This window comes from Ochlerotatus camptorhynchus, unplaced genomic scaffold (genome assembly GCF_037179485.1).
Source record: "Ochlerotatus camptorhynchus isolate MF236.1 unplaced genomic scaffold, CSIRO-AGI_Acam_v1.1 ptg000119l, whole genome shotgun sequence".
In the NCBI taxonomy this organism is placed as follows: Eukaryota; Metazoa; Arthropoda; class Insecta; order Diptera; family Culicidae; genus Ochlerotatus; species Ochlerotatus camptorhynchus.
The window spans coordinates 566653-587715 of record NW_027040609.1 but is presented as its reverse complement, the minus strand read 5'-3'; the positions used below and the strand labels follow the sequence as shown (position 1 = coordinate 587715).

At 37.3% G+C, this 21063-nt stretch overlaps 2 protein-coding genes across 2 annotated transcripts; both read left to right on the top strand.

The window, feature by feature from the left end:
- Positions 1–4594: 4594 nt before the first annotated feature.
- Positions 4595–6169, top strand: LOC135699847 (uncharacterized). The gene is made up of 2 exons (XM_065220200.1): positions 4595–4861; positions 4922–6169. The coding sequence occupies exons 1-2, from the start codon at positions 4686–4688 to the stop codon at positions 6066–6068; spliced, it is 1323 nt and encodes a 440-aa protein (XP_065076272.1). The 5' UTR covers positions 4595–4685; the 3' UTR covers positions 6069–6169.
- A 12369-nt stretch (positions 6170–18538) lies between these two features.
- Positions 18539–20153, top strand: LOC135699846 (uncharacterized). Its single transcript, XM_065220199.1, has 3 exons — positions 18539–18757; positions 18812–19708; positions 19769–20153. Exons 1-3 carry the CDS (start codon positions 18576–18578, stop codon positions 20013–20015), a joined length of 1326 nt encoding a protein of 441 aa, XP_065076271.1. The 5' UTR covers positions 18539–18575; the 3' UTR covers positions 20016–20153.
- The last annotated feature ends 910 nt before the right edge of the window (positions 20154–21063 follow it).

Below are 21063 nucleotides of genomic sequence, written 5' to 3'. Positions count from 1 at the left end.
ATGATCTTGTTGATAGTGACAATACTCGGCTTTGTCAACCGAGGATGAACTTGAAACAAGGAAAAATATGAGCTAGTTAGTCTTCATCTATGTGATTGCTAATCTTCTATTCGTTGTTTTCTAGTTTGAAGTGGTTAAGACTAGGGTTCTGATGCATGGTCATTATCGGTGTCATTGTTTAATTTGTTGCTAAGGAATTTTGGCTGACAAAGGGGCGCGTCTTTGGAGGATATTTCAACACTCCGAAGGGTATAAATAGCAATTAGAATCGATTCCTTGCGTAAAAGGCAAGAGTGACAACTGTATCAAAACCGAATACTTCATCATTTCTCAATAGAGATGCACTAAACTAAGGGCATGGTATATGCTACAATAGATCAAATTACTGGTCGCAGTGGTTTTATGTCCCGAACAGAGCAAATAAAAGCAGAAACGTTAACCAATAAGCTACCGAGCCTCGTCAAATCAGAAAAAAAAAATTTTTTTGACGTAGGACTACGTCTTTAATTTCTATACTGGGGGTCACATTAAAACAAAAATCAAAATTCGGACATGAAACGAAAAATTCCAAACACGGACGTAACGATAGAGCGCAAATCGAACACGCGACATATTCCCCTTTCTCACATCAGCGAGCTCAATGCTCGGTTAACCACTCACCATTTCACCAATGAAAGGAAGGGAGGAGAAAAGCAGCGGTAATAAAAACGCTTGCCATATCGTTTTCTTCGTCATTTGCTTTCAAGCAACGGACGGATAAGCGTCGGACACGACGTACGAGTGGAACAGCACGCATCGCACCAATACCATAGAGGTAACTCTAAGACCACTGGGTCCCGAAGAAAATCATTATTATTTTTGGCTCACTCAGTACCAGAACAACGGTCCCAAGCAGTCCCAAGCTATTTCACTCACCCCTGCATGTTCTGCATGAATCCACACACCCCTGATGTTATCTGTCAAACTTTCATAGCGAATCAAAACAAACATTGCGTAGTACTAGAATTTCGACTAGAATAGGGTACGTTAATCGTTTGCTTGGGACCAATAGGCTACTAAAGTGGTGAGCCAATTTAAAATCGTTAGTTTCGTATTGATTGTTGCCAATACGTCGTCGTCGAAAACATCCACATCGACCGGAGGAAAGGCTACCCGCAATTGACTTCTTGCCGCAAGATTTCACCAATACAACGTTGCTAGTGTAGCCGTGTAAAATCGATTTGTTTATTATTTTCAACCACGATCAGCTGTCAAAGTGTTCGACTTGACAGCGGTTTATTCTTTTTATTTTCAACCAGTAAAACGCATGTATTAGTGAAACTGCTCACTAATACTAACGGTGGTAAAGAACTCTGTAGGCAGCATGACTAGACCGCCGTCATTCGGTCGGCATCGACTATTGCACTGGTGTGGCCAGCATTTGAAAAACAACCGGCTATTTTCAGGGCCACCAATTCAAAAACGGAAAGAGTTAAGAACGAAATTATCAACATATTTGTTCCGTCCACTAGCGGTCCTACGTCAAGCTTCCGTTCGTGCCTCACCACCCGTGCACAGACCCTTCAACTTTTTTTCATAGCAAACGAATGGTCGCAACCCTAATTGAAAGTGGTCTTTTTCATAAGTATTAGTGCCATAAGTGTTATGAATTATTTAATAAATAACGGTAAAACGATTCCAATTTTGAGAAATATATTTTCTGTGAAATTTACAGATATATCAATATTTTCAATATCAAGTGATCAATTAGCCCCTGGTTTACGGTAGCCGAAATACACTGATTGTATAATCTACAGTCACAGTGAAAGGACCTATAGGAAACCCGAATGTGAAGTCCTCTGTGTATGAGCTCTGCCAAAAAAGTTTCATAAAAGCACACTCGTTTGATTTTATTACACTGTGCCATAAAGCTTATTCATGAAGCAATGCTTTGGCCAATGCTTCAAAAACTGTCAACTAGATTCGCTATACGTAACTGCGCATGCGCTCCAATCACCACTAGGGAGTCTCGATGATTATTCTTTGGCGTATGTTATTGTGGCATCAATAAATCTAGATAGAGCTGGAATTAGGGCGTAACAGCTTTTGTAAACAATGACTTCTCTCGATGATTTCTAGCAAGCTAAGGCTCGCCTACTCAAATCAACGTCAGACTTCCCCTTCCCGTTGGTCATGTTGGTTTGCGTGGGCGTGCCTTGATTTTCGAGAAATCATCGATAGAAGTCATTGTTTACAAAAGCTGTTGCGTCCTAATTCCAGCTCTATCAATAAATTATTGAAAGATTAAGATTTTATGAAAATTGATCATCTGAAAACAAATGGAAGTACCGTTCCGATTCAAATTTTGGACGATTCAAATTTCGGACACTTTCATTTTTAATTAAATATTACATCCAGTTAGAAACAAAGTAATAATGTTGGATGATCGTGGAGGGCACTAGTCAAAAAAATTTAAAATTTACAAGACATGTGGATCATATTCGACCGAGATAATCAACTTTTAAAAGTGTCCGAAATTCGAGTTTAAGTGTCCGAAATTTGAATCGGCACGGTATTCCAAATGTCTTTCTTCTAAACATGACTCTCAAACAATTCGTATGAGACTTCCTTATTTCATGATATTTTTTTTTTCTTTGGTTTGTTTTTCGTCGATCTTGTTTTCCGTGCTGAGCACCAATGCTACCGACGCCAGAAAGGCAGCTCCCCCACCTGGACCCTACATATCGACCCATCAACTCATGAACCGGGGACCAACGGCTTTACTTCCCTTCCGAAGGAAGGCGTGATAAGAGATGTTATGCCTCAGAACATCCCGGCGGCGCCAACTGGGATTGAACCCAGGCCTGCTGGGGTGAAAGGTAATCCGAAGGAAGACGTGACCAGAGATTTTTATGCCTCAGAAAAATCCCACCGAACTCGGCTGGGATTGAACCCAGACCCATAGGGGTGTTAGAAAGCAGTCACGCTTACCACGACACCACCGGCGCCGGCTAAATTACATGGTTGAATTATAGCACTATCCGATCCACACTTACACTCAAAAATATTACAAAACGAATATAGATTAAATTTTATGCATTTTATGGTTTTTCAAAATTTATACATTGGTTCGATTAAACTTTTCGTCAAAATTATACTAAGTCCGACTAACGGATTGGAATTCGATCAGTGTTTACTAAAATGATAGGAAAAAGAACATCTGGATTCTCTTCGGAGCTTCGTGCTGGTGAAGAGCTTTGTACCGCTGGATATACTGCGCCTGGGCAGCTAGACTGTGTGAGCACGAGTTCATCCTGATGAACATCGAAATTGTAAGTATTTTGTAAATAATATTCATAAACAATAAAATAATTAAAAAACCTTCCTTATACAATTTTTATTTTTATTTGAAAACAATAATATTTGCCATAAATAAAATAGAGAAACGAAAAATACATTTTCTCGAATAAACCGTATCTATACATTGTAAAGGCCGGCGTACAATAGATACGTTTTCAGGTTTTTTGACAGTTAGCCCATGACAGTTAGCCCATCTGTCAAAAAACCCGAAAATGTATCTAATGCGCGCCGGCCTTAAGTATATTTCGATTTTATACTATGGCACGCATAAACCATTTTTATACTAAGTTTGCATTCTCTCCTTTTATACCGACCTTTGCGTCGGTACGGAGAGTTGCGATTTAGCGTAATTTTTATACTATTTAGATTTCAATATTTTTTTAGTGTAGATTCATCACCTGATTTTTTGTTTGCATTGTCCTACAAGGTAAGAAAATAGTACCCAACGGAAAGTTCACTTTTACCTACTTTTGACTAGTTTGTCACGTTTTCTCCTTCTAATGTTGTCAAAAACGGAGGAGCAAAACCACCCAACAGAGGTAGTAAAGTGTGGGAACCCAACGTTGAGTATAATCATATTTACCTACTGTTGGGTACAACTAACTTACTTTTGGTTAAAAAGCCAGTTGAAAATTCCATACAAACTGCACACAAGTAAATGAAAATTACTTTGACCCGCTTTACCTACTTTTGGGTTCCTGCACTATAGTGCCGAGATGAGTGAAAATAACTTAATTTTGAGTACATTTTTCTAACCATGTACATTATAAGATAATACGAATGTGTTACACGCTAACTTGAAAGTACTCATTAATGAGTAAAAAAAGACCCATTTTGAAGAAAAGTGGCTTAACTCATTAATGATTAAACAATTTTACCCATTAATGAGTATCTGTTACCCATTAATGATTAACAATTACTCATTAATGGGTAACAGATACTCATTAATGGGTAAAAAATTTACTCATTTAATGAGTTAAGCCACTTTTCTTCAAAATGGGTCTTTTTTAACCATTAATGGGTACTTTCAAGTTAGCGTGTATGGCATCATTTGAACTACCCGTTAGCACCATCCTCATTCGGCCTGTCATGCTTCACCCTGGCCAGCTGCCGTAGCTGGTGCTCTCATCGTCGAATTCGCAACACCTCTACTGCAGTGTGGGTGTTGGTGTTTACTTATCACTGGTCGCTTGTCGGTTTGCAAATACCGGCAAGCCACTTATTGATAAAACTCAGTTCTATGCTTTGACCAGCAGTGCACGCTGAAACTTCCAACGTGTAAGATTTACGATTTCATTGTGCGTGTTTGCTAATGCGAAAGTATTTTGGAGGCTGATTTGTGCAATATGGGCGAAAAACAAAAGCTAGATTTTATTCGAGGAGAACTAACCGAAACAATCCTGAAATTGAATCGAAGTGATGATGAACTGTTGGAAGTTAAACTTTCAACACCGGAACATTTGGATGGATTCATGTCTGTTATACACAACCTGGTTCTAGTCACAAGAGATAAGAAGACAAGGTAATTTTCAATCTTGCAATGACACTTGCATTCCGAATGATTAATTGGTTTTTGTTTTAGCGAGACGAAAACAATAAATTTAATGGTAAAGGTAATGAAAGGAGACGATGCGTTTCGTGAAAGTAGTTTAGCCAAAACTCAATTTACCAACGAAATCTATATATATACAAAAGTAGTTCCAGCCTTTATTGATCTACTGGCAACTAATGGATGCTCAGTTCGCGGAGAAAACTGGTGCCCAAAGATACTGTATGGAACGGCTGGGAAAATTCCCCGATTCAGTGATATCTACGAAACGATATTGGTCATGGAAAATATGACATTAGATGGATTCCGAGCTGGGCCCAGAAATGATTTGGATGAATACCATCTGGTATTGATGGCAAGAAGGATTGCCCAGTTTCATGCGTGCACCTATGCTATGAAGATTCTGGACAAAGAGCGACTAGAAAAGTTGGTAGATGGAATAAATCCTATGTATTATGCCAAAGATGGGAAAATTTTCAACAGTTATGCCGTTCTGTTCAGGCTTGGTTTGGAGCGCATTTTTGAATACATTGATAAGCATCCTACGGAATTGGATAGTGAACAGTTCAAATCTGATATGACTAAGCTTCGCAGCAAGTATGGAAAAGAACCCATACATTTGATGCAAAAATTCTTGGAATTAAATGAGTTTTCGGTGATTCTTCATGGTGATTTCAATCGAAACAATGTACTGTTCAAGTACGAGGATGAGAAACCGGTTGATCTCCGCATGTTCGATTTCCAGGAGAACCGCTACGGTTCCCCATCGATGGATTTGACATTTTTTATGTGCATGAGTATGCCGACGGGCTTTCGCGAAAAGTTTTGGACACCACTGCTAAAGCATTATCACGATAGTCTACTGGATACGCTGACGGATATTTTAAAATGCGAAAAAGACGATCCGCGACTGGCTGTATACAACTACGGCAATTTCATGAAGCACTTGACCAAGTTCGGCCTATATGGAGGCATGGTGGCAGCCCATTTCTTACCGTGGATGATATGCTCGGAGGAAGAATGTGCCCAATTGTCGTATCACTTTACCAAGGATATTAATTCAGCCGAGATGAAACACTGGACCAGGATTTGCGGTGGGGAGGCTGTGGATAAACGACTAATTGAAATCTTTAGACACATGAGTGAATTAGGACACTTTTCCATTGTAGATGGTAACTGATAAGGGTGATAAGTATCGAAAATGTGTTTAAAATGCAAGATAAAATTATTTCATTTGGGTAAAACTCACGCAAAGAAAAACATTTCTTATAATGTAGAATATTGCCATAATTACGTACTCACAGGAAGGTATATTTTCCGATTAAGCATTATAAGGGGTAGTAAGTTACAGGGAATAGTATATTTTTTTATATTATAGACAAATAAAAGACGTCAGTAAAGCTTAATAAACTCGTTGTACATATATGTTGTCGTTTTCTACTCGATTCAGCATGTCTCCAGCCACGCCATCTGCAGAAACCTCGTTGATCCACATGGCTCGCTGCCTCTTTTCCTATCTCCAATAAGTTCGTTTTCGAGAACCAATTTCACCTTTAAGTAGAACCCACAGGCAACAATTTAGTGATGCGAAGGGGAATTATTCACAATAATATAGATGGCGTGAATTTAAATATTGATAAAAAATTGTCAATACAGATGTGTTGACGATATTGACGGAGGTAATGACTATATGACTATTGTCAATAATATTGATACGTGTAGCCGTGTGATGTCCACTATCGACACTCATAGATAAAGACCTTCCGATGTGAACTGACCTATCCAAACGAACTATCAGATCGTACAGTAATGCTCGTTTGGATACATGGCGGCACACATCGCTAGATCTATCACTGGTACATACAATCTCTTCTCGTGATCCTCGCTTTCTCATGTACATCGCCTTCGATGCGCAAATGAGAAATCCAGCGACGAAGTGATGGTTTTCAGCGCCCTTGGTAATCAATGAAAATGACGCCCTTTCCTAATTTATTAAATATAGCTAACGGTTGCTTAAAAATGAAGTTATTTTGGATTCCTCATCTAATGTGTCAAATGCTTAGTTCAAGGGATTTTTTTTCTAATACTATTTTCAGAATTGGAGTTCTCCTTAGAATTCCATTGAAGCCTAAATCAGATTCCCTTTAAAATGTAATCAGAATTTTCTTGGACTTCCTGTCCGACTAAATTTGTTTCTGAATTTTCTAGGATTTCATGTCAGAATTTCTTCGGGGTTCATTTCAGAATTTTCCTGAAATTGTGGTAAAGTGCATAAGAATTTTTATTGTCAATTTTATGGAACTATCTCCAAAATGTCCATTCAAATCTACAAGCTGCAAAGCTTGTTTTTACAATTCCTATAGAGTTTACAAATTTGGAAATAGTTTGCTTCGATTTTTGGAAACTTTATTTTAGAGTCCTCGACTATACACGATAGTACTGTGATTTTTTTGAACGTTTATAACAAATTTCTATTGAAAACGTTAACACTGACGTAAACGATTAACAAGCCTGTTGAAAACTTCACTCCTCTAATCAGGGCTGCCAATTTTTTTTTTCAAAAATATCTATCTGATCTATAAAAATTGACAAATGCCCAATAGAAGTGACAATATCATTTGGGAACTATGATCGCTTACTAATACTCAAAGTAACCATTGGCAATCTCTTTCGCGTTTTTTGATATGTACCCTGCATATATTTTATATAGCTGAGCAACGGCTATTCCAGTATTTGTAAATTTTGAATAGACCAGATTAAGGTGGATAGGAGCACTTTTTTGTCTAAGTGGTTGCTTGGGTCTAGTTGTAGAATTAATATTGATATTTATATGAATTATTAATTAAGTGATCTTGAATGTTCTGGAAAATTTGGTTTTTTATCGTGTTAATGTAGATTTGCGATATGTATAAATAGTTATATTTTTTTCCCTTGATTTATTTTCTGTCGATTTTGTTTTCCGTGCTGAGCACCAATGCTACTAACGCCAGGGAGGCAGCTCACACACCTGGACCTTACCTATCGACCCATCAACTCATAAGGTACCAATGGCTTTACTTCCCTTCCAAAGGAAGGCATGATCAGAGATGTTATGCCTCAGAACATCCCGGTGGCGCCGACTGGGATTGAACCCAGGTCTGCTGGGGTGAGAGGTAATCACGCTTACCACTACACCATTGGTGCCGCTATGTTCCAGGAGTATTTCAAATTAATTCAAATGATAATTTTAAGGCCATTCAAAAGAAAATTCGAAGGGTATTGAATTCCGAATTCCAAAGATAGTTCAACAAAAAATTGATGAAAATTTCAAAAGATTTCCAAATAGTATTACAACGATATTCTGGCAAAAATTTTTTAGAAAAAATGCGAGAAAATTATTCTTTATTTTTTATTTAAAGCAGGGAGCAGCCCATTTGAGTGGACTTTACAAAAAAGCTTTTTTTCTCAAATGGGCATAAAACCTCCTCATCTTTTCGCATCAACAAAAAAAGTACAGTATTTACTTAAGACTAAACAAAATATCACCTTATCCATTTTCTTACTACTACTTATAATTGTGAACTTCACGGAACCCATTTGTAATAATTGAACGTGACAGATGAAAGTCAAAGACATGGTAACAACGATTGAACACACGACACATACTACTAAAAGGCAAATGTTATAATTTGTACGGACTGTCGATATACGAATAAAATGGTGAGAACGGACGGTATGAGGGTATCAACTCAAGTAACATTACAAGACAATCTATGTGACATTGAACAACATCCGATATGAAAGAAGCCTTAGTGACATTCCTACAAACCGAAAGGTCAAGGTCACTTAGTATATAACGATCTTCATATCTAGGGAGATTATTTGGATCATTCCAAGGCAAACGCCGAAGAGCAAAGCGAATAAACTTATGTTGGATAGCATCTACTATATGCTGTTCTGATCGTAAGGAGCCCAGACCACAACTGCATACTCCAATTTAGAACGAGCTAAGGAACAATACAGGGTCTTCAAACAGTGAATATACAAGATTTCTAGCGTAGTGTTATCATGACAGTAGGCATCTATTCTCTCTCTATTGTAAGATCGTAAATAAATTCAATAGTTCGCATGCCTCTGCCATGGCAGGATGGCCCGATAAGTAATCATGTTTTATTTTCTCCATCTATTAATCACACAACGTAGGGAAGTTCTGCCCGTGCGCGATCAGGATCTTTAAAAAATAAGATAACAGAACACCCAAATCCTTAACAGTCGATTCTCTCTTTAGAGATGTTCCAGCAATCGTATAATCAAATGAAACGACAGAGCGTTTACGTCCAAAGGAAATTACTGAGCATTTGTTGGCATTCAAACTCATGTGATTAGTAGCGCACCATTTGGAAAAAAAAAGGTTAAGGGGTTACGCCACCCTAGAAATTTCAAACATTTGATTGTTTTTTTCCTAAAAATGTACTTTGAAGTGTCGCGGGATTGTGGACTGAAGGTTTACATGCACTTATTTTTACAAATAATCGGTACCTCGACGTTTAACCGCGTTTTTCTCGAAACAATATTTTTACAAACGGCTAACACTATAAAATTTCTAAATTTGAATGAATTTGAGCGAAATTTTCTGGTTTCATTCCTCAATGGATTATCTACAGAAGTACGTATGAACTTTTTGATTAGTAAAAAATTACAATTCTGGTAAGCAATTTAAGACATTTGTTAGAAACAAATTTTTGGTGAAAAAAGAGATTTGTTTTTTCAAAAATAGCGTCCCATTTACCCAAAATTACATATTGTTCATTTTCCGTGCATATTTTTATAGATTTTCTAATCGAGATAACGAAATAAAAATCAGTTTTGTTTTAGGTTGATATTTGCGGCGATGGGATTGTTAGCCGTAGAGTATTACACGCGAAGCAGAGGTAGAAAGACGCAGTGCTGCCATCTTCGATTTATTATTGATATTGAAGAAAAAATACTGGAAGTACTCCTAAAGACGCATGCAATTAGCCAACATAAGCCCATTTAGTTTAAAACTTGTTTAAGCAACAACAAAAACTAATTAAATTGGTTTATTTTCCTCTGTTCTAGGGTGGCGGAACCCCTTAAGTAAAAGAGCTCGACACGGTCGGTGTTGATGTTGGTTCACTCGCAAATATTTTTGCGAAAAATTAAGTGTTTTCGACCGAAATTGATACCGAAAGTGTATCAAAAGTGCTTCTGACCGTGTTTCGCAGTTGGTTGTAGTGAAATTCGTGCATTTCCGGTTGATTTTCAGTGGAAACTCCGTATCATAACATTGCTCACTGAGTTCCTTTTTTTGCCGTTTGAAGACGACGGGTTTGCTTTCGCAAGTGACGTTTATTGGATCCGTTTCTTTGCACGGGTGTGTTTTTTTGTAACCAGCGGTGTGTAAGTGTGCTTGTGATTTTCATTGCCTACCGGGAGGCCGGTTCACCGTGTTCGAATGTCGCGCTTTCAGCGTGTAGTTCTATCGAGAGTCTCGTCACCGTGTGCGAGTTTGAAAATTGGTAGGGGAAAGTGCTGGTGACCGTTAACGGTTCCTGGGGAAAGCACTAGACGCGAATCTCCTCCCAGAGGGTCATGGAAATGCAGGAAGTATTACAACAAAGGTAATTGTTTCTAGATATTTTTACAAAAAGTGACAGATAGCAGACATGAAGTTCAAGTTGAGGTGCCGGGCATAAAGGGTGTCCACGATGAAATTGCCACACTATGAAATTGCTCTAACTTTTTAACCGTTGGGTACAATTTAATGAAAATTTGGGTGGATTTAGTTCATAGTGCATTATTTACATCCTGCAAGTTTTAAAGTCCTGTGATCAAAACTCGCAGAAATGGAGTCGAAAGAACAGCTCGTGCGTGATAAAATCTTGCGCATTCATCACGAGAACAAGGATCTCTCGCATCGTTCCATCGCTAAAACGTTGGGAATCGCGAATTCCACGATGTCGCGAGTGATTAAGCGGTTTGAGGAACGGTTGACCACCGATCGGAAGCCCAGAAGTGAAGGAAAAAGTATTCCGTACAACACCAAAAATCACAACCGCGTAGTTGGGGCCTTCAACCGAAATCCGAACGCCTCCGTTAGGGATGTGGCTAAGAAGCTGCACCTAAGCCGAAGTTTTGTCCAGAAGGCCAAAACTAAGGCTGGGCTTCGAACGTTCAAGGTACAAAAAGCCCCTAATCGCGACGAGAAGCAGAACAAGTCCGCCAAAACCCGTGCCAGGAAGTTGTACCTCAACATGCTGACGAACGTTGAATGCTGCATCATGGACGACGAAACATATGTGAAGGCCGACTTCAAACAGGTCCCCGGCAACCTGTTTTTCACGGCCAAGGATAAATTCAGCGTTCCGGAGCATGTCCGCACTCAGAAGATGTCCAAATTTGCGAAGAAATTCCTGGTTTGGCAAGCCATCTGCACGTACGGGAAGCGGAGTGCACCTTTCGTGACACGGACACGATGAACGGACAGGTGTACATAAAAGAGTGCCTCCAGAAGCGGCTGCTTCCTCTCCTGAAGGCCCACAACGTCCCAACAATCTTCTGGCCGGATTTGGCCTCATGCCACTACTCCAAGGACGTGCTGAAGTGGTATGCGGACAATAAGGTCAATTTCGTGCCGAAAATGTTCAACCCTCCCAACACTCCGGAGCTCCGCCCCATCGAGAAGTACTGGGCGATTATGAAACAGCACCTTCTTAAACGACCTAAGGTAGTGAAGACAGTCGAGGAACTGAAGAAAGTATGGGTTTACATGCAAAAAACGGTTGATTCACAGGTTGTGCAGAATCTTATGGCCGGGGTTAAGGCCAAGGTGCGGGCATTTGCGTATGGACTGTAAATAAAATACGAGTAAAATGGTAAAATGAAGTTTAATAGTTATTTCTCAATCCCTGAAAATTTGATGGCAATCGGATGAAAACTCGAATTTTGCGAATCAATTTTGTGTGTGGCAATTTCATCGTGGACACCATTTATATGTAATATACTAGACAAATGGTAACTAACAAATTCGCTGTTGTCTTTGTCGTAGGCGCTGTCGTATACACCGCTGTAGTTGCTGTCGTAGTTACCGTAGGCAGTACCATAAGTATATTTAAAATCAACCATCAACCACTGAAAATATATGAAATATCGCGTACTTTTGTTGTTCATTGCACACCAAGTTAAATTCGAGAACTTATTTTCATTTGAATAGCTATGATAACCTGAGCCATGCGTAAAGAGCAAATCGAAGCATTGAGCGTTGCGTGAAAATGGAACTTAAACAAGGCCTAAGTACTCTTTCGTAGCTTTTAGTTTTAGGATTTGAAAAATCGTCGGTTCATAATAAAAATGTATGATAAGATCGCTTGTTTATCGTGTCTTATGTAAAACTTTTCGTTCTCGTAGCCCAAGTAACACATAAAACATCTTTTTGAAAAATAATTAGATCGGCTTGTTGTATAAATGTATTATAAGTGATGCAGAAAACATCCCACGTTATATATGAGGTTTATAGATGTTTTCTTCATACTTCCTAGATTCAACATGTTCCAAAATAGTTTTCTTTTGCTTTTATCTTTAAATGTTATTTAAAAGTGCATCTTACTGTTTTAATACCACTATAACACTTGTCGTATACAAAATCAATCTTAGTTGAATTTCTAAAAATCTTGAAGAAATTCTGCACTTTCCAGATTGACGTGAACATTGACGGTGCCATTGAGCCGGACTGTATCTTCACGCTGTGATTGACAGTTTTTTATGAGGTATTCCGAGGTTTGTTATAAAGAAAGTTGAAAACACTTTTTTTATGACATCTCATAAATTAATACAACTGAAAATGTGCAGGTTGTCTTATAAGGAGTTGAAAATACTTTCAAATAAGACTCTGGCAATTAGATGTGCTGCTAACAAAACATCTTTATCACGGATCGAAAGCGTGTTGAACGAGAATATAATTATATATTTATATTTATATTACATAACATAATTATATATGTCATTAGCAAGAACGTCATAGATACTTATAACTAACCTCTCATCAAGCGGAGTTGGTCTAGTTAGGAAGTGAAAAGTCTACCACGCCAAGGACCAGTGATCAAATCCCATGCTCAAGTTTTTTTTTGTTATTGTTTTTTTTTTTGCTGCTGGTTTTTCTGATGTTTCCAAAACATGTTATAAGACCAGTATTTAGTTGTATAAGCTCCGCTCAATAAAAAGTATTTTCAACTTCTTTATGACAAGCCGTGTTGCTTGGGAGGTGCCGGGTTTGAACAGTTATAACAACTTGAGTAACGGTATAATGTGATATTAGGAGCTTGGTGGCCTTAGAGCAACCGTTTTTGCTTACTGAGCAGAACACCATGAGTCCAATCTCATCCACATTCAAGATTATTTAATTGTTTTATTTGTTACCATGACTACATGGTACAGCCACTTGATAATTAAAAAGGAGCTCGTCTGCTAAGCGGCAAACGTTTTTGCTTACTGAGTAGAAGACCGTGGGTTCAATCCCAAGCTCCTTCGCGTTATATGATTGTTAGGACATCAATTCAGCTTATCGTTTACCAAAACGAACCCTGCTGCAAACCCAACCTTATTATCCAATATCCCAGTGATTCCTCGTGGAAGTGCAGAGGTATTCACGGCATCAACACATTCCTACCCGTTCCTTTCTTGACCTGTGTTCGGGCGCGGCCGGCACTAGTATTGCCTAGTTTGAGATCACCAGTTTTTACACATTGAGGATGATTGCTAGTGCCAAGCATCGTCTATTGGTTCTCTGTGTAATTACAGCTGGTCTTGCAATAACTGAGTAGCAACCGTGGGCGGTCAATCATGGTCATGCTCATGTTCAATACTGAATGAATGCTGAGGAGCACTTCAAATATTTTTTTCAGGAGTATTTTTCGAATAATTGCTAGGTAATACACTGCAAGAACTATTATTACTATGAAGAGCATTGCTGAATGAACTCAGAGAGTTTTATTTTTAAGAGTATTATGGTGCAAAATATAAAGGAACCCCATGTTCCATATAACAATTTCGAGATCCTGGACACAGAAATTCAAATCAAGATTCCAGATTTGCAAACAAAATAGAAATTATGAGGCTTCGATCGTTTTTAGACTTCATGTTTTTATTATTGTTTGATCCTGATGTTTGAAAAATCTCAAGATTCAGGGAAATTTATTTAAAATTAATTATTCCGGACATTAATAAACTTCTGGTACTTTGAATTGGGATTCTAGCAATTTTTAAGATGTTTGACCTGGAAATGTATGTTTAAAAAATTCAAATTAAAAAATCACTAGTTGTTATGTCTGTAAATTAATGTCCTTTGAATGTATTTTTACAGCCAATTTTTAAATAAACATTATCCTTAATTCGGATTATAGTAATATGGATGCTCACCAGCTAACAACGAATTTAACCGTAAGGCCATTATCCGAAATTCTAAAGCACATTGTTAAATGAATGCAATAAACATTGCGGATATTTTCGTTCAATATATATTCTCATAGATGACAGACGATGGGAAATGTTCACTCTGCCCCAATTGCTTTGTGGTCGCATGTGTGTATGTATACACACTACTAAAAAGTCATGCAAATTTCGGTTCCCTGTGACCGACACATGTAAGCGGGCCTTTTGACATAAGAATCAGTTGAAAGAAACGTGAAAATCAGTTCAATCAAACGTTCTCTTCGTCGACTAGCTGATTTTTCGGTTTGAGAACACTTAATTTTACATGAAATTTTTGTTTACGTTCTATGATTTACGTCCAATATGGATTACATGGATTGGCAATTCCACTCTCCCCATTCAAATCGCTTCAATCAGGCACTACAATATATGATTATATGAAAATATATAAAATATAAGAATAAAATACTACCACTGATTTTCAACTGCGCAAGCAAAAACGATCCCTCCAGGGTAATTGAGCATCTCAAAACCACAACACTCCACGCTAGAATATGGTTAAGTTTCCGCTTGGTATGTAATGAACAACAGAGATACGTGTTGGTTCATATTCATAGTTTTTGCGGTTGATGATTAATTTTAAAAATACGAATGGTGAAGTAATGAAATTGGGTTGTTAGCGGAATGCTTTAATAAAACAGCAAAAAAGGTTATCTTCCATTTAATTCCACTTAATTAATTTTGGTATCCATGACAGATACGTATTTCGACTACAATGTGCAGTCTTCATCAGTGTCATTCCCACTAAAGAACTTATCAAAATCTAACCCCCTTAAGTACTCATCCCCTAGGTATAAAAGTCAAGATCACAGGTATATAAATGAAACTACAATGTGTTGAATCGGAACCTACCTAACTAATTAAAACCAAAGATTTAAGTAAGCTAAAGGAGAAAAATCTATTCAACTCTCTAATAAGGAAAATCCCAAAGTAAGATGATGAAGACTGCACATTGTAGTCAAAATACGTATCTGTCATGGATACCAAAATTAATTAAGTGGAATTAAATGGAAGATAACCTTTTTTGCTGTTTTATTAAAGCATTCCGCTAACAACCCAATTTCATTACTTCATTATGATGGCTACCAAGCCTTTGGGATTTTCCTTATTAGAGAGTTGAATAGATTTTTCTCCTTTAGCTTACTTAAATCTTTGGTTTTAATTAGTTAGGTAGGTTCCGATTCAACACATTGTAGTTTCATTTATATACCTGTGATCTTGACTTTTATACCTAGGGGATGAGTACTTAAGGGGGTTAGATTTTGATAAGTTCTTTAGTGGGAATGACACTGATGAAGACTGCACATTGTAGTCGAAATACGTATCTGTCATGGATACCAAAATTAATTAAGTGGAATTAAATGGAAGATAACCTTTTTTGCTGTTTTATTAATACGAATGGTACTGCCAACGGTGACTACCATGACAACAACAGCAAACTTTAAACTTACAATTTGTCTAGGATATAACACCTTTGCTCGGCACATCCACTGGATCTTCATGTACACCATCTGTCACTGTCTGTAAATATATATAATAGCAACACAGGTACGTGACGCTTCCTTCAACGAAAACTAATTTTCGTGCATTGTCATGGTCATCTGGTCTAAAGTAGCTGGTCCACCGAGCACTCGGAATGAGCATCATTGAATTAATGCAGAGATTATGGTGTTATATATAAAGTGCAAAATGGTAATGAAAGCAATACGATAGGGATTAGTTTCAAGAAGTGACAGTTTAATCAGATTCTCCAACTAATCATACTCAGCCAGTTAATACAAGCTATATTACGACTATATGGTTACTTGGGTACTACCATGGCCGTCAGAACGGTTAATCGGTTGCGAAGTGAAGTATTTCTGAAATTGATGCGTTATATTTCGCAATGTTTTTATTTTATCCTTACGTTACCTCAGTATTATAACATACATAACAAGCACCACAAGTTGAGGTACTACCAACTAAGAAACGTTTAAATTTGTCGTTAAAAGTGATTTCAATTTATATTTTAGAGTGTTATATCTGCATGTCTGTTATCATATCTTCACTATTGCGACTTCGGGTAATCTGCAAAAGTACTTGCATTTTTCTCAGGCACTTTTGATAAAACTATAACGACTCTCTAATACTTGAGATGTGCCCTATACAATCTCTGACCAAAGCGCAGGGATAGGCTGTATTTAATAATTGAGTATTTTCTCAATTTATTTCCATAACATCTGGAGTTCCCCAGGGTTCTATTCTGGGTCAATATTATTCTCGTTGTACATTAATGACCTCCATGAAGTAATAAAGAATTGAAAATATCATCTGCTGTTATATTGTTATATATTAATTCAGTAATTATGTTGCTGAAATTTCTCAGGAAATTAATATAAATTGGAAGAGAATCCTGCAAAGAATATGCTTACCTTGAATTTTTAGAAAACAAACGCAAATTTTAATGCAAATAGTTTTTATCAAAATATATTAAAACTTCCATTGCTTTGAGACAGTGAAACAATTAAATATGTCGACAATGCAACCAGTTTGGGTATCGACATTCAATCTAATTTTGGATGGAAAAAATATGTGTTATCACAATGTAGAAATATTTATGCTTCTTTACGTTTACTTTACATACCATAATCACTTCTGAGAACTTCATAGGAAAGTTTTCGAAATCCTTTTTCTTCTTTATTTTTTAGCATGCCATTTTCTCCTCGATGATGCATCCGTTCAATAAACTTAAGGTGGCTCTTACTTCATGTGTTCGATATGTTTTCATATCAAGTAGATATTCTAGTGTTTCTCACATGCAGCATCATCTAATAGGAGGCCCTTTGGTAAACTTTTGCAAGCTGCGTTGTTGTTTATCGATGCATAGTCTATCGAGAACAAAATAACCCGGTTATCCGGCTGCAGAAAATTGCAAACTTTACAAAGCAATCGGTCCATTAAATACATGTTGCCAAGACATTGCTAATAAAAGTACGGGAACTCATTTTTCGTGCGAGGTGCAGTTCACTAAAATTCTTGACCAAATAGTTTAACTAATTAGTCATACATTAGGTTACATAAATTCGATAACAGCATATAAGAGAAGTATTGAGCACTTTAGTTGAGTAGTAAATTTAGTCAAATTACTGTTACGTATCAATTTAATGTTTTTTTTTGTTATACACTTGTGGTGCTTCTTCTACTTTGAGATAATCGACATAAGTCTCAAGTTGCAAAATACAAGCCATTAAATAAAAAAAAAGATTTTAGGTTCGCATATATCTATTTAGAAATAGTTTACTGTAATAAGGTATACCTTTGTTTCCCTCACTCGTTTTTTCCCTTTTTCTCTTTCTCTCGTTCTCTTTCATTCTCATATTTACTCACACTGCATCTATCCCCGCAAGGATGCTGATTGCCATAGATCAATATGTAAGCGGGAACATCGCTATGCCATATACATCGAACGTTTACTTATATGTTTTATTAGAAAAAGTTCATCGTTTGACATTTTGGACTTGAACCTTTTGTGTCACTTTTCAATTTGAACGAAAAATCTAAATTTTTGAGATATTACTTAATTAGGCCCAATAATCATTTTCCGCATGGGAAAACATGTCACCCAACGATTTTGAAAACTTAACCCCACCCTGGAGGGACAGTCAAAAGTTTTTAACTTCCATTGATTAACCATCGGAGTAAAAAATCCTCTGGTTAGTGTTCTACTGAGAATTATGTATTTTTTTCAGTTGTGCAGGTTGTGCTGTCTGTACAAACATGTTTATTGAAAATCTCTAAAAAATAAATAATACAGAATACAGAATACAGACTCTCAAATGTGAATAATTTAAAAATCGTGAGCATTCGCAAGGGGTGCTAAGCGCAATTTCTGTTCAACGGACACCATACCAATACGAATGATTCCAAAATATATCGCACTTATCGAATATTTAATAAGAATTGCTTCAAGCACTTGAGGTACATTTTTGATCTGCTGCATAACAATAATACGAAGCGTTTGCACGATTTTCATCCTTAAATTTCAATCGTTTTATTTGCACCACACAATTGAATGAGACAGCACTTTATTACGATGATAAGAATTCGACCAATTCATCAAGAGGCAACACAAACACGCAAGCAGCTCATTTTGGCATTCATATTTCTTACGCTTAGTGCAGTCTTTCGACACTCGCTGCGACGATAACCCTGGAACGCGACGATGAGTGAAGATCGCAAGCGAAAATTCCTGCAATCCAATCTGCTGCTAAGAGTATTATCCGAAAACGAAGACCTAAGGGGTTCGGAAGTGGTACGATGCTCACTGGAAGTTCCCTCCAACTTGGACGGGTTTATGGCGACTATCTACAGTTTGAGCGTGACAGTTAGAAACGAGGAAACACAGTGAGTTGATGCCTCCATTATGATTCAAGTAATAAATCATTCCATTCATTGCAGTGAAATTTCCGAGTTGAGCCTGCTGGTAAAGGTGATGAAAGGAGACGACAAATTCCGACGTGAATCGTTGGGTCTCATTCTGTTCCCAAATGAAATTAATGTCTATAAAAACATAATACCCGCATTCAAACAAATGATAACCAAACAGAAGGCGAATATCGATTTCAAGACATGGAATCCCAGAGTTTTCTTCTCGGAACAGGGGCTCTTTCCGCAATACAGTGATCAATTTGAAACCATTCTAGTAATGCAAAACGCTCAAGTGGATGGTTTCATGTCCGGTCCTCGATTGGATTTAGATGAAATGCATCTAACTTTAATGATTAAAAAAATTGCACAATTTCATGCATGCAGCTATGCACTACGCATTATCGAAAACGGTAAACTAAATCAAATGGTGGAAAAAATAATACCGCTCAATTTCATACAGGATGGCAAAGTGTTCTTTGAAAGCTATGACATGGTGTTTCGAGCCACCCAGAAAAGAATGTTTGACTATTTTGATTCGATACGGGATCAACTCGGTGACAGCGAGGTTTTCGCCGATATTGATATGTTGAGAAAACTTTATTTGAATAATCCTTCACAGCTGATGCAGAGATGTTTGCGGAGAGACGATATCTACTCAGTTATTCTCCATGGAGATTACAATAGGAATAACGTGCTGTTCAAATATGTAGATGGAAGTCCAACGGATGTAATCATGATAGATTTTCAGGAGAATCGTTTTGGGTGTCCTGCGTTGGATTTATCATTTTTCATGTACATGAACATGAACGAAGAGGTTCGAAATTCCCATTGGGATGAGCTGCTTTGCTGCTATCACGCTGAGTTGCTCAGATGTATTCTGGAAATTACCAAACTACCTTCAACCGATGATCGACTTGAACCATACAGGTATATAAGATTATATTATACTTCTAGAAGAACTTTGAAAGCAATCAATATCTCTGTTAGGTTTCACAAAATGATGGCTCATCTGTCGCAGTTCTTCATCTATGGAGCAATAATCGCAGTAAAATTTTTACCAGTAATAATGGGAAGTCAGAAAGATGTCGACGAAATTGTTCATTACTTTTATAATGACATTCACGCAGAGGAATTCAAACAGGCATTAATCAGATCTGGAGGCGAAGATGCAAATCGGCGGATTGCTGGGCTGATGATGCATTGTTCCAAAAAGGGTTACCTCAAATTTCTTTAGGAATGAAGTAGGTAGGTCATTTAAATGAAAGAGTTGCAAAACGCAACAGTGAGGTGCAATGAAATTGGCTAGCTTATGAGCCAATAAAATTATAAAACGAACTAATAAATAATGCATTTTCATTTGCATGCAAATGACCCTTTTCTATCTCCTTCTGATATAATCAATGGGTTGTGCTATTGATTGTGGTAACAACCAAGAGTAAAATGAATTTTATGAAAGATAACAAAAACAGACGGGAAATGGATATTTCGCCGTGAAACAGAGGAGTAACTTAAGCAAACTCCTTGCCAAAAAAGCTATAAACACAAAGATTTACTATGTTATTATGTTCAAACTAAATTCTATTTTTTAAATAAAAGTCACTTTAACACCTTTTACCTTATTCGTGATTTGTCCGGTGATGAGATTTGAACTCGTGACCTCAAGCGTTGGAGGCATGGATGCTGATCACTACATCACTAGAAAAATCATACATGCTCGGTTATTGGAGATGAACTAGCCCGTGGTTAAAAATCTCCATAATAATGATAAAAAAGCATGGTCTGTAACGTTACTGTACAAAAACGGATATTTTTAAGAAGCACCCTAAGTTAATTATTTTGGAACTGGCTATGATCACCGTTAATTTGGTCTATTCAGGGGTTAATAGAATTGCCTCGATGATATCAGTCAAAGTCCGTCAAGAAAGTTACTTTTTAAAAACGAGTGTAAATCGTGAACCATCAGAAATATAAAATGGTTTCTTTAAAACAAATTGCACAACTTTGTAGAACGTTAAGCCAGTCTATGTATGTATGTATGTATGTATGTATGTGTGTAAAAAGCCCCCACCTAGCTTTTTTTTCCCTTTGTTCGGGACCTAACAACACTGTGACCAGTAATTTGATCTATTGTAGTATATCTCGTCCCCTTAGTTTAGTGCATGTCGTATTACTCAATCACGATTGAGAAATGATGAAGGATTCGGTTTTGATACAGCTGTCATTCTTGCCTTCATCGCAAGGATCCAACCCTAATTGAAAAGTCCCGTTATTTATACTCTTCG